The 14,230-nt window shown below is 41.1% G+C and overlaps 1 protein-coding gene across 3 annotated transcripts in view; it reads right to left on the bottom strand.

Annotated features, from left to right (window-relative positions):
- ankrd44 (ankyrin repeat domain 44) overlaps window positions 1-12,332 on the bottom strand; it is a 38,846-nt gene extending 26,514 nt beyond the window's left edge. For all 3 annotated transcript variants that reach the window (XM_086051338.1, XM_086051340.1, XM_086051339.1), the window contains exons 1-4: window positions 11,841-12,332; window positions 5,774-5,857; window positions 1,757-1,835; window positions 1,611-1,681 (exon numbers count right to left, since the gene is read on the bottom strand). In XM_086051338.1, the coding sequence (XP_085907464.1) occupies window positions 1,611-1,681; window positions 1,757-1,835; window positions 5,774-5,857; window positions 11,841-11,867 (261 nt within the window). In that variant the 5' untranslated portion in view covers window positions 11,868-12,332. The remainder of the gene's footprint in view (window positions 1-1,610; window positions 1,682-1,756; window positions 1,836-5,773; window positions 5,858-11,840) is intronic.
- Window positions 12,333-14,230: the final 1,898 nt, after the last annotated feature.

The following is a 14,230-nucleotide window of genomic DNA, read 5'->3' as shown; positions in this document are numbered from 1 at the left end:
ACGAACATGTTATTATTTTTTGGAAGTGGAATGACCCTTTCCGGGGAGTTTCGTCTGGGATTATATTCACTTATAATATAGATTCTGATTCTTTTCTTGTCTGTTAAAGTGGGAAGTAAATTCCAAAAATAATTTGCAATAATATGTTCGATGCATCTTTATTAGTCTGAACATGGCATTCTCATTAATATTGCGTTTGTGGAATATGAGTTAAGCAGCAAAATCCACTTGTTATTAGCCATCTCAGGGGGCGGCCATTTTGTCACTTCTGTTAGCTGAAAATGACATCACAGTTGCTCAGGGCTCAGGAAGCGACCAAGCTGAGCCAGGACAGGGTGTTACCTGAGCACTGAGCAACTGTGATGTCATTTTCAGCTGACAGAAGTGACAAAATGGCCGCCCCCTGAGATGGCTAATAACAAGTGGATTTTGCTGCTTAACTTGTATTCCACAAACGCAATAATACGGTAATCAGAATGACTCAGAATGTTTGGACTAGTGGGCCTGCAAAAAACATATTCTTGTCCCCAAAAAATTGAAGGGTTAATGTTCAATTTTCGTAAAATCTACAAATAATTTTGAATATGTGACCTGGATCTGATCTCTATTGTGAATTTAGATACCGAAGTACGTACAGCATACTGCACATCACGGCAGCAGTGTACATGTTCAAATGCTAATATCTCATATCTCGTCACTTCAGGGTATCAATCTTACGTTTAGTCATTCACTCATGTATTTCATTTCATCTCATTTCAAGTATTTACGTCTTGCTGGAGGACTGAGCTCTCTTTCCCGAATAAAATATTTGTGTCTAAGGTCAAGTTGGCGTCACATTCACCTTGCTAGCACAGATAAAGTTGTCTGCCACGACAGATAAGGTAACATAAGAATGCTAAAAACAAAAAAAAATGTTGAATGCTTCATGCAGGGTGTCATTTAAGCAAAGGTGGCCATGAATGCTAAAGTGGCTTAGGCCAGGGTGGCAACATATTTGTCACATTCCGCCTTGTCAACGTCGTTCGTCACTCACATGGAAAAAAAAATGGGAGACCTGGAATCCTGCACTTTTTCTTTATCTTGCCCACTAGGGCCGACGTGAGTACTTGTAATTCGAACCCGAGTTGAGCGAGGGACTGCACAACCTCAGCTGCAGCTGCTCACCAAATATATTTGAATGGGAAATATGCAAATTCAACAATTTTGACTATGAAATCATGGACATTATTGATATCAAACAGAAAACCAATATAAAGCAGGGACATGTGAAATACAATTCAAAAGAGCTTTATTTAATCATTACTTGCTTCTTTTCAAATCTTTACCATGCAAGTAAGGCCTCCCTGACTGCACGTTTCTTGTTGTACGTACCAAACATCAAACAATACTGCACATCACACTTAAAACACGAGTCCATGCTTGCAGTTAATTAGCTTTGTCAATATACTGTCATTGATTCGGACTTCCTGTTTGGATTCATGCCCTCATCACACCGACACTACATCATCAACATCTCCACTGCCCCGACCGGTTGCACCTGTTGCTCACTTCACATGTGCATTGCTTGGAGGGGTTGAGGCCCTCGAAGCATTTTGCGTGGCAGTGGTTACCTCACTGCGTGACGCCACGGCGCGATGGAGCGGTGTGAGCCACATGTTGTCCTTGGCGTTGACACGGGCACCTGCGCATATGGGGATTAAAGGTGAGAGGTGAAAGCGAGACGGAGGTGAGGAGTGAAAGGAATGTGCTTTCCTACCGGAGAGGATGAGGAGTTCTGTGATTTCGGCATCGCGAAGGAAGGCCGCTGCGTGGAGCGGAGTGCGCTTCTCAGCATCCTGAGGCAGGAAGACACGCCAGTCAGTTTAATCAAGAGACAATAAAACACATTGATTCCACTATATTCCAATATGTAATTAAAGTGGAAGTCAACCCAAACATATTTTTTTTCAAGAATAGGTTCCCAGCAGGGAGTCACGTGAGGGGAACCTAGGAAATGGCCGCACGCTAGATGCGTTCCCGTCTTCCGTCCACAAATTCGACTGTCTTAGAATATAGACTCTTCATAAATACTTGCTCTATTCATTGAATAAGGGCCGGTTGGATTCGGTGGTGAAACGGCATCATGGAACAGGCCAAGCGGAGTGTGCAAACTCGGTTGGAAACCACGGCCGTCATGGAAGCTAACCCTGTTAACTCTGCTTGCGCTAAAGCTACCTTGAAAAACGGCGACGGGGATCTCCTCGCGGAAATGATAAAAAATGAATGCAACTTTGACTAAAGTGGCAAGTGATATGTCTTCGATTAAATCGGACACGACGGAGTTGAAGAATGCAGTGAGCGTGTTAGAAACTCGTTTTTGGAGAAGTTGAGAGAGGCGTTTCAAACGTGGAGGATAGCAGTGCTATATTGGCTGATGACACCAACGTGTTGCGGCGTAAAGTGGAGCAACCGTGGAGCCGCGTTGACGACCACGAAAATCGAGCCAGAAGGAAGAATATCAAGCTGATTGGACTAAAAGAAGTAAAGGAAGCAGGCAACACAATGAATGACTATGTGAAGAGGATACTGTGTGATGGGCTGAGGCTGCAAGGGGACATGTACGAGATAGAGAGGAGCCACAGAAGTGGCGGGCCGCGTCCCGACAAAGACAAACCTCCGAGGGTCATTTTAGTGAGGTTTCTACGTTATTCGGCCCGCCAAAAAGTGTCGGCCGTTGCAAAGAAAGAGCGAGGAATACAGTGGGAGGATTGCACTCTTTCGATCTTCGAGGACATGACCAAGGAGCGGTCTGATATACGGAGGCGATTCTCCCCTTTGATGAAAGAGCTGTGGGAGCACCAAGTGAAACATACGCTTGCACACCAGGCCGTCCTCAGGTTCACGTGGAAGGAGAAGGGATGGAGCTTCACCGGGGACCAACTGGGACCGGACAGTTGGACCAAGGAGCGGAGGGAGCTGTCTTGGAGACCTACACGGACCGGAATCGCACTAAGCTAAGATTTTATAACTCTGTCATGTTTGTTTTTGAGGCAGTGCTCTTTGAGTTGTTGTTTTTAGTTGTTGTTTTGGGATATTGCTGTTGGGGAATTTTTTATTTTATTGTGGTCAAGACAGGCATAAGGTTGTATTGTATCAATAAGAAGTAGTATCACAGACGTGTAGGGAATGGAATGTGTTCATATAGCTAAAACTTAATGGTTAGTAGGCATATTAATATAGCAACCTGGAATATCAATGGCTGTAGTACCCCAATTAAGCGACAAAAGATACTGATGTATCTCAAATCTAAAAAGGCAGACGTTGCCTACATTCAGGAGACACACTTTAGGGATGAGGAGGATGCCTTAAAAATGAAACGTGATTGGGTTGGTCAAGTATTTCATAATTCTGTGTCGAGTAAGAGTTGTGGCCTGGTCATCCTTATCAATAAAAAGCAGAATTTTGTTGTTTTGGATCAATCTACAGACTCTTATGGACAAACTCTGATAGTAGAAGCGTTAATTAATGGGGTTAAGGTAGTTCTTTGTAATACATATGCTCCAAATAAAGAAAATACGTACTTGCCAGTGTCTCTAACTTGTTCACAAGACCGACTAGCAGCCTTTAATTTCAAATGGTTATCAAAGGATATGAAATATCTGGGCATAAAATTAGTTCCAGACATGGAAGATATTACGGGAGTCAACATAGAAAGAGTTTTGGAAAAAATTAAGGTTAATTTGAATAACTGGAGCAAATTGCATCTCACGCTGTGGGGCAAAGTGAATACAATAAAAATGCCTGTGGCCCCACAAATAAATTATACAACAGGAATGATACCTATCGACATCCCAAAACAATCATTGCTGAGGTATGATAAAATGAAAGATGAAAAGTATATTTGTAATAAAGTATAAGTGCTTCACTTATATTCCACAAACGCAAAATTAATCAGAATGCCGTGTTTCAACTAGTGGGCCTGCTGGGAACATAATCTTGAAAAAAATATGTTTGGGTTGACTTCCGCTTTAAGGGTGCACGAATATGACTTCAGCTATAAATGTCACTTTTTCTGCTGCCATAGAAAACCAATATGGCAGAGAAGGCAGCTGCATATGCGACACACAAGAATAAAGGACAAAAAAGGAACATCCACAAAAAGCAACCGAGTGTTGATGGATGTTCATTTCTCTGGCCAATAGCTACATTGACGATGCACTTTTTTTGTTTTCAAACTTTAGAACAAAGACAAGTGATATGTGAAACATGAACATATCAATCATGTTAAGTTTTTGGAAAACCTGATTTATTGTTGTTGGAGATATTGAATTGTTTATGTTTCCATTTAACTTTATAAGACATGCTGCTGCTGAGTCAGCCTTTTACGCTGTAAAAAACAGCATGCCGAATTGCACTGTAAAAGATACAGGCAGTCAATTAGGACACGATGCGGGTTTGTACGCTGTAAAACAGCTTACAAAATAGCGTGTCGTGTGTCATGTGTCATCTACGAAAGCGCTTATCCTGGTCAGGGTCGCGGGGAGGTGCTGGAGCCTATCCCAGCTGACAATGGGCGAAAGGCGAACTACACCCCGAATTGGTCGCCAGCCAGTCGCAGGGAACACACACAGACACCATCACTGAGCGGGACGCGATCCCACGCTGCCCGCACACAACTCAGGCGTGTGTACCACTACACCATCAGTGACCTTACAAAATAGCACTGTAAAAAAATCTGCGATGTTGCGAGTCAGCGAAATGGATTTTTCATTTGTTGGACTATTATGTGTTGTTCGGAAAAAGTACATTGAGTAACCCATTTGAGTTGATTCTGTCATTCGGTGTGAGTCAACCAAAGCATATTTTTTACAAGAATATGTTCTATGCAGGCCCACTAGTCGAAACATGGCAATTCTGATGAATATTGCGTTTGTGGAATATGAGCTAAGCAGCAAAATCCACCCGTTTTCAGCCATCTCAGCAGGCGGCCATTTTGTCACTTCTGTCGACTGTAAATGACATCGCAAATGCTCAGGGTTCAGATAACGACCAATCATGGCTCAGCTTCAGAAAACAGGTGAGCTCTGATTGGTCGTTACATGAACCCTGAGCTTCTGTGATGTCATTTTCAGTAGAAGTAACAAAATGGCCGCCGCCAGAGATGGCTAAAAACGGGTGGATGAACTTTTATTCCACAAAGGCAATATTTATCAGAATGCCTTTTTTCAACTAGTGGGCCTGCATAGAACATATTCTTGAAAAAAATATGTTTGGGTTGACTTCCGCTTTAAAAAATAAATACATAAATAAATAAAAATAAAAAACATTGCAAATAAAATAGACTGTTTTGGGAGGAAAATGCAGGAACATTTTCACGAGCTTTTTCGTAAACAAAATATACTGTAATGTTTTAATGGTGGAATACCATATTGTTTTTCAAAGGCAAAATTACAACTTTTCTGGCCATTAATTATGTGATAACGCTTTGGTGAAATGATGTGCCAAAATACAACTGTTTGTGGTCAAACATTGCATTTTAGATGTCTTATACATTTTTTTGGTATAAAAGTGGGAAGACTTTACACAACATTTTGGAGAGTATCTGGGGGAATTTTTGTCCATTTGGCAGGTCACTTTTTTGGATGGTTGCTTTGTGCACTGGGAAAAAGAAAAAGATTTCCCCTAACCTGTTACCACAGAGTTGGAAGCATTCAATTGTGCAAAATGAGGTGATCTACTTCAACTTCTGATTGATTGATTAACAGATAAAGGGCAGACCATTAAAGATCCTCACCAGAGCGTTGATGTCTTCAGACTTGTATATGAGCATTCGAATCTCCTCTGGATCTCCGCTGAAGATGGCCTGGATGAGAGGAGGCTGCGGAGACGACAAACAATGGAGGCGTCGTGACACACACGTTGGTGACATCGACAGAGAGAGCGTGACGCTGTGTGTGAAAACACCAGCTGTGCTGTGTGTGACCTTCCAGGACGTCGAAAAATGTCCTTCGCCGTACAACTGCTGGCTTGTCGCGTCAGGAATATTTGCAATGAGACACATTTTTGTCCATCAAGATTGTGTGTGTGTCTACGTTTGTGCGCGCGTGCGTGTCAGGGGGCCCTTTGTCCCTGAAGCCCCTATTTTCGTTTCTGGATGTCAGATGTGAAGTAAATAGAGGCTGTTAGCTCTGCAATGGTCTTTAGTGCCTTTCTCAGCATGTTTTTGACACACACATACTGTAAGTCATTGGGCAAGTTGCCAAATGGAACCATCATCAGGCATGATGTCAGCAAATCTGTCAGACTTCTGTTGAGCGAGCCTCAAAAACATTGTGAACTGCTGTTTGATTTTCTGTTTGGTTTTTTTTTTCAGTAATGATAAGAGGTCTGGGGAACAGGAAAGGGTCTGGCTGCTTGGTAAATATGAGCAAATCAACTATTTCATAAATATATTACCAGGCTTTTGATATTAACTCCAGCAACACTTACTACCGGTATATATAATGCCACTAGGTGACGTATCTTTTCACAAACACCTTCCTCTTCACTTTCCAGTGCAATGGTAAGGTGCTTTACTTTCATTTTGTTTTATTATGCAGTGTTTTTTTTGTTTTTTTTACACTTGTAAGAAAGTTCAACCTTTTAGCTTATAATTGTTGTGAAAACATTGCCTTCTTATGTCAGTTAATAAAGGATTTATGATGGCTAGAATTTGACTCTGGAATGGATTATTCATGTACTGTATTTATTTTATTTATTTCCTATGGGAGAAATTGTTTGGAAAGTACAAGAACTTGGAAGTCAACCAGCTATCGTGTTCCACTTGTTATTATTAGGGCCAGACCGATCAAACGGTTGGATAATTTAATCAGCCAATACTAGCTCGTTTAAATATCTTTTTAATAACACACTTATATATATATACCAAAACATTGCCAATTTTGGCCATTTTTTAACCCCCCACAAAATAATGACATTCAAACATTACCCCCCCCAAAAAAAGAACAACAAAAATAAAATAAAAATAAAAATAATAACACCCTTCTCTATACCTACATCATCTTGTTTTAATAAAAAATTACAATTCACAAAAAATTCATTAAAAAAAATTCAACCTTTTAAAAATCTGGCCAATCTCCAATATAAACAATATTTTTTTATTATTGCAATTCCAAACACCAATTTATAATACCTCTTCTAAGGTGGTATTTGTGTCTAGAATTGCATTGGCTGACCACAGCAGCGCTGGCCAATCAAGAGGCTTTCGCCTTCATAAGATGAAGCGCTGAATCCCCGCTAGGGCACATTAACTAATAATGTTAACTGCTGACTTGGAGGCAACGAATATGCTCTTGCAGTCAAACTTTACTTCCTGCCTTACTTCCTGTTCGCTCACCCGGGCCTTCTGAGAAACGACGGAGAGGAAGCGCGGAGGAGCCTTTCACTTCTGCTTTCAAACGCACCACCAAACCGCTTCCTCTTCTTCTCACCTTATTCTACGTTGCCCTTCCCTATTGCCATCGCCGCCATCATCATCATCATCATCATCATCATGTGGCATAGCCTTACGTTTGCTGACTGTCTCACACTACACTCAATAATCACGATCCATCCATCCATTTTCTGTAGCACTTATCCTCACCGCAGTCTGTCCCAACTGACTTTCGAGGGGGGAACAAGAAAACTCCCCGCGGATTTGAACCGTGATCCTCAAGACTGTGAGGCAGATGCGCCAACCACTACTTAATCGTGCTGACTTCAAAGTCTTCAAAGTAAACATGCGTGGAAACACATCGGATTGTGCAGCTCACACAGTCTGGCCCATTTTGCTCCATAAAACAAAGCGCCTTGTCCACATTTCAAGCTAGGGCCTATCTGGCTCATTCACCATCCCCCCCCCCCCCCCCCCCATCCCCCCCCCCCCCCACCACCCCCAGGGGCAACAACACACTTGTGTTGGCCCGCGTCTCTCCACAGCTCCCGGGCCAATGACTTCCTGAGCTTCCTGCTATATTCCCAATTATGGGAGCATGCTGGGAACAAACACCGTCCTTGACTTTGTTCTTATGCGGATCGTCATATTGCGGTCGGAGGAATATGTCTGTCTAGCCACCAATAAAACCACAAAAAAAAAATCTCTTCGTCTGAGGAATCCCGTTATCAGACACTGCAACATTGTCTGGAACTAACAGGAAGTCCCACAGTTTGGAGTTATGTAAAAGAAAAAAAAAATACAAGTTATTCCTGCCGGGCTGCAGAAGGATGACACTGCACCATGTCAGGAATTTCTGCTCGAGTGGAAACACGAGCCATAAGCCTTTTGGGAATTACCTGTACACACAGTCGGCTTTTTATTCATCTGTATGTCCAATTATTTTTGTCATATGTATAGGCCATTGTTTAAATGTAATCATTTGTAGCTATTAAAATCTGGTTGTCCAAATCCTTTTTGCTCATTCTTGCAGCCACTTGTTTATTTTTATTTAGTTTATTTTCAGCATAATTTTTATTATCTGCCAATCCGAATACTTTTGCTCATACTTAGAGGCCATTGCTTATTTTTTTAACTTATTGTTACATGCATTTGTCCAAGTGCTTTTGCTCATACTTAGAGGGCAACGTTTCTCTTTTTAAATTTTAACGTATTATTAGGATGAGGGCTGCAACTAACGATTTTTTTTTAATAATCATTCGTTGTAATCGTAATCATTTGCAAAATGTCAGTCAGCAGCTTCAGCTGAAAAGACGTTGGTTTGGTGGAATGGTTGTGCTTTTTTCCGTACGCTGCCACAACTTGGATGTATTTTTATGTATACAATTACAAGTGGCGACTAACTGCACCCTCTTTTCCGAATAGTAACCACTTGAGTTTGTATGCTGTCATGAGTCAGTTGAGGTTGACAAGATTTCCAGTTGGATGCCAACTTTTTGTGCGAATTTAAAATGATTTCTAGATCTTATGTTGTTTTCTAAATGGGATATATAGATCCACTTTGATCTGCAAGTTACACGTGTCAATGAAAAAACTGATTCATAATGCTGTTGATATTGCACTCGTTTTTGCTCACGATTTGAAAACAAGATTTGTACACACAAAATAATCAATAAATGTGAATATTTTCCAAATGTACTTGTATTGTAATTACATGTATGTGCACCAAAACAACAGAATTGTCATTACCACTATACTGGTGTGGCCTACTTGAGCTCAAATTGATGAATGTGAACAAAAACAAGTTTGACAGTCCTGCTCTAAACAGTTAATCGATTACCAAAACCGGTGTCGACTAATTGGATAAGCGATTAGTCGCCTATTAATCGATTGATTGTTGCACCTCTAATTAAGATAATAAAAAATATTAGTATTATTGTAATATTTTGATTGCACTACTTCATGGGGAGTTTCAAAACAAACCACTTTTTGGGAGGAGGGGGTCGCCGACTGTCATGTTGCAAGCTATTTTTTGATGATCATCACCATAATGATCAGAGAGGCTGAAAATTAGAAACAGCAGTCTTGGTATGATGCAGAAATATCATCTGAAAGTACAATGATAACCAAATTGTCAATGCTATTAGAGAGTGCAGGTGTAGCTAATTAAATACGTATTGGACATACACAGTACTGTTAAGGTGGAAAAAGAAAGGGCTGTGTGTTGCATAAGCAACTCGCTGGTTGTGGGTTGTGCATTTCTTCTTTTATGTGAGCAGGATGCACTCACTCGGCTTCGGGGGGAAAACTGCGTCAGCAGATATTTAACATATCTACAAGAGACTTGAAGAAGCCAGTCTGACCAAGATGATTCTAGAACCTGTTCGGCAATGTTTGGGGGCCTCAAGCTTCTGTTCTGGAATGCAAATTCACGTTTGAAGGACTTTTTGGGGGGTGAGGTCTTAAGGTGCTTAAGTGCTTATAAGTGCTAAAGAGAATCATGTGATGACGTGAAAACAAACGTCACACACGTCTCTTTATATTTATCGAGCATATAATGGATTCACACTTGTGCTATTATGCCTTGAGAAGCGCGAGAAGCTTTTTGTGTAAGCTAGCAAGCTGACAACTCTAACGTAGATATATAAACTGTCTTTCATATTAATGCATGGTTCATTTGTTTTTATTTTAGTGTAAGCTTACCCTATAAAACCAACACATTGATGGATAAATCTGCTATTATTTATTGTAATAGAGATTAAGAGCGCCATTGTGGGAGACTTGGTTAGCACGTCCGTCTCGCAGGACAGTGGTCTTGCGTTCGAATCTGGGCTCCGGACTTCCTGTGTGGAGGTTGCATGTTGTCACCGTGTCTGAGCGGGTTTTGTTCGGGTGCTCCGGTTTCCTCACACATTCCAAAAACATGCATAGTGAGTTAATTGAACGCTCGAAACTGCCCATGAGTGTGAATGGTTGTTTGTCAATGTGTGCCCTGCGATTGGCTGGCGACTAGTTTAGGGTGTACCCCCACTAACCGCTATAAATCCAGCACGGCCGCGATAATAGTGAGGGTAAGCAGTATGGATAATGGATGGATGGATAGAATACAGATTAATTTATTGCAAGTATTTGTTAAAAAAAAAAAAAAGGGAAGCGGAACATGAAAAAATAATCACAAAATAAATCGCAATTGCAATAATGAGGGGGAGAATCACAATTTGATTATTTTTCAAAATTGTTCAACAAAAGGTGGCGATACTGTCTATGGTTTTAACTCATTAACTGCCAGACATTTTCAAACCCTATTTTACCTTAACATTTGATAACATTTGAAAAAAATATCAATAAATTCCTGAGATTGAATGGCTGGACTGTGAAAAGACAAATAAATGTCAATGGCAGTGAATGAGTTAATTGGATGGCAACAGACACAAAATATTAAAGGCTAAACGGTTTTGTTCCGATGCCTCACAGCAAATTATATTTAGTGTGAGATTGGTCAGATTATTTCAACCAATTCATTAATAAAAATGTATTTAAATTCATTAGTTAAAATGATATGCACAATTACCAAGTGTCCAATCAGATTTCTGATTGATCTGGCCCCTCCACTGCCCACAGCCTCTAGAGGCATATCAGCATTATATCAGGGACTGCTATAATATATGGTGATCTACAAACAAGTGTTCTAGTCCTACTTCAAGAAATTGCAATAAAAGGTTTTTGATCATCGTTTGGCAGTTGCATCGTCCACTTAATGGATTTTTTTTCTCCTCAGGAAACTAATGAAGTAAAACTATTATTACAACTATTTTATTTACCGTAGGCTTTTTAATATAATACATTTAATTTTTCAATGGATATTTGAAAATATTACATTTCTGTAAAACATTATTATAAAAGACAATATTTAAAGAATTTTCAAATAAAAATGCATTGGTAAAAATAAAGGCCTCTCCCAATAATAAACAGTACCCTTTATAGATGCAGTATAGCAGTTGTGTGGACATAATAAAATATGGATAAAGATATTTTTAAGAATTATGTTTTAAAACAGAGAACCTTGCAGATCTTATTTGCGTGAATATTCAGCAACACAAGAAACATGTTACAAGAAAAGATTATTGAAGCCAGGTGTTTGTTTGGATGCTTAAGTACTAATATGGTTCTAAATGTGCTTCATTAATGAAGTCAACGGACAAATCTGAACATGACCCCCCTCCACTTCCTAACAACCTCTTGCAATTCGGCTGCAGAGGGCTGGTTAAAATGTTTTTAAGATTAGGCGTTCTTTCCACCACAATTATTAAGCGCCGAATTGTTAGGAATACAAATGTAGTTCTAAATGTGTTGCGGTTGCGTGAGAGAGTGAAGCGCGGAGCTTGCTAGATGCGGGCATGCTAAAGCTAGCGGTGGCTAGCGGATCTACCTGGTCAGCCAGTTTGAGAACAGCCATCTCTATCTCGGCTCCAGCGGCTCATCCAAGCCTGCCAACAGGCTGCAACCTTGGGGCGATCCCGGCCGCGAGGACCGCTCCTCCTCCTTCGCCTCCGCCTCCACCTCCTCCTCCCCGCGACCGAAGCCTCACCCGGGTTGACTGTGATGAGAAAAGGCCGAGCCCGGTGCAAGCCACCGCCGAGGCCCGGCGCCGGCTGCTGCCGAAATACTCGCTCGCTCCACCAGGTAGCAACCGCAAGCAATCCACATGGAGAGCGGAGGTCTCGGGAGTGTGTGCCCGGGAGAGCCTCGCTCCTCCCCGGCGTGCAGGAGGCACAAGGCGGTCAAGCGAGGCGAGTCGAGCCGGAGGAAGTTGGAGGTTGACTCTTGCTTCCTCTGTACATTGTACAAGAGGCTCCCTCAGCATCAACAAACCCAGCGCACGCGCGCATGCACAAATAAACACACACGCGCGCACAACACTTCTCGCTGCTGCCATCAACCGGCGAAAAAGAGAACCCAATAAAACGAACACAGAATACTTTAATAGGTACAGTTGACCCCGCATACTCGCGGTTCGGCATCCGCGTATACACCCATTCACGGACTTTAAAAAATCCATTATTTATTAGTTTTTGTTTAATTTTTTTGTTGGCGAGACAAGCCCCGATTTTCATGGAAAGCGCACTGGAGGTTTAATAGCAATTATTCAAAATGATTTTGTGGGTTTAATTATTTCTTTGCACAGCTGTGTGCGCAAGGAAAAATCAAACATCAATGACAATATTACAAACAGCTCTGGTGCAGTTGTAAAACCACAAGAGTAAATAATCAATCATATTTTCAAGATTACATTTGTTCCACTGAGGGATTGTTTGGTGCTTTTCTCCAGATGGCATGTTGAAGGAGGAAGTCAACCTAAAAACGTTCTTTACAAGAATACGTTATATTGCAGTTATTAGTTAAGCAGTAAAAGCCACCCGTTTTTGTCCATCTCAGGGGGCGGCCATTTTGCCACTTGCTGCAAAATCAGTTGCTCGGGGCTCAGATAACAACCAATCATGACTCAGATTCAGAAAACAGGTGAGTCGTGATTGGTCGTTACCCGAGCAACTGTGATGTCATTTTCAGTCGACAGAAGTGAAAAATGGCCGCCCCTGAGATGACTAAAAACAGGTGGATTTTGCTGCTTAACTCGTATTCCACAAATGCAATATTTATCAGAATGCCACGTTTAGACTAGTGAAGGCACATAGAACATATTATTGCGAAGAACCTTTGGGAGTTGACTTGCACTTTAATACAGAAGTCTAATGAATGTAAATATTAATGACTTACTACCTCTCTTTATGATTTGTATCCGCAACTGACCATGTTTGCTTTGGCAATGCAACAATCAAAAATGCGCAATGTAATGTAGATACTCGACATAACTGTATTAAAACGCTCATATTGTGTCATAATGGAAGATACCTTCTAACATTGTTAATAATCCCTTTTGATATACTGTGAGTGGAGTTGGGTGCAGTGCAAGAGAGTCATACTTAGAACTGTTCCTAACATTTTTGTTATTACATTCAGTTGTATGAGACGGTTAAAAGTGTCAATCAAAACTGAGCACTTATAATGCTGTGGCCTGTTGGTGTATGCGAGCACGACTCTACTTGCTCAACAACAAATGAACCTTAAAGAAATTCAAACGTTCTAAGCGTGTGATAACATGAAGTTCATGCAAATACTGGGCACCATCTTGGCACTTGGAAGGGGACACCATAGAAAACACTCCTCACTTGAGTGGAATCTGATGTGTGCGCGCGCTGCAGGAAGAATGTGGGTCACAGTAAAAGTGAACAGGAAGAAGAGGGCGGGAGTGGGGGAGGGCCTTTTTTTTTTTTTTTTAACCCTTTTGCAGTGTATTAGTGATTGTTCATGCATGCATTTGTCCATTTACACAGTGATGTGCCCCAAGCCAAATGCAGGCAAACAGGTCAGTTAAAAAAAAACAAAAAAAAACGAAATACACAAATCTAGTTTAAAAAGAAAAAAAAATAGCACATGCAATTGTGGTATTAATGCACCTTTGCTGGGTTGTGTGCAGGAAGATAAATTTAATGTCTTGTGTTACATCTGTTGTTGCCAAAACTGTGTGAAATGAAGCTTCTGAAGGTCTTTGAGAGGAATGCGGATTTTGTTAACCATTCTAAGCTCATTTTAACCTGAAAGAAAGAAGCTATTGAGTGTGGCTTGTTGGGAGCGATGACATCATCCCCAAAGGTCACCCGCAGAGCCCCCATTGCTCATCTTCATTCATCTGCTTGTTGTGTCTGAGCACCATGAACTTGATGCAGTAAGGATGTTCTGATGTCCTTTGATTTGGGAAGG

Source organism: Filicampus tigris, chromosome 14 (assembly GCF_054856515.1).
Source record: "Filicampus tigris isolate MCC_2025a chromosome 14, RoL_Ftig_1.0, whole genome shotgun sequence".
NCBI classification, from domain to species: domain Eukaryota; kingdom Metazoa; phylum Chordata; class Actinopteri; order Syngnathiformes; family Syngnathidae; genus Filicampus; species Filicampus tigris.
Note: the sequence above shows the minus strand (reverse complement) of the source record. Positions and strands in the feature narration are given on the sequence as shown.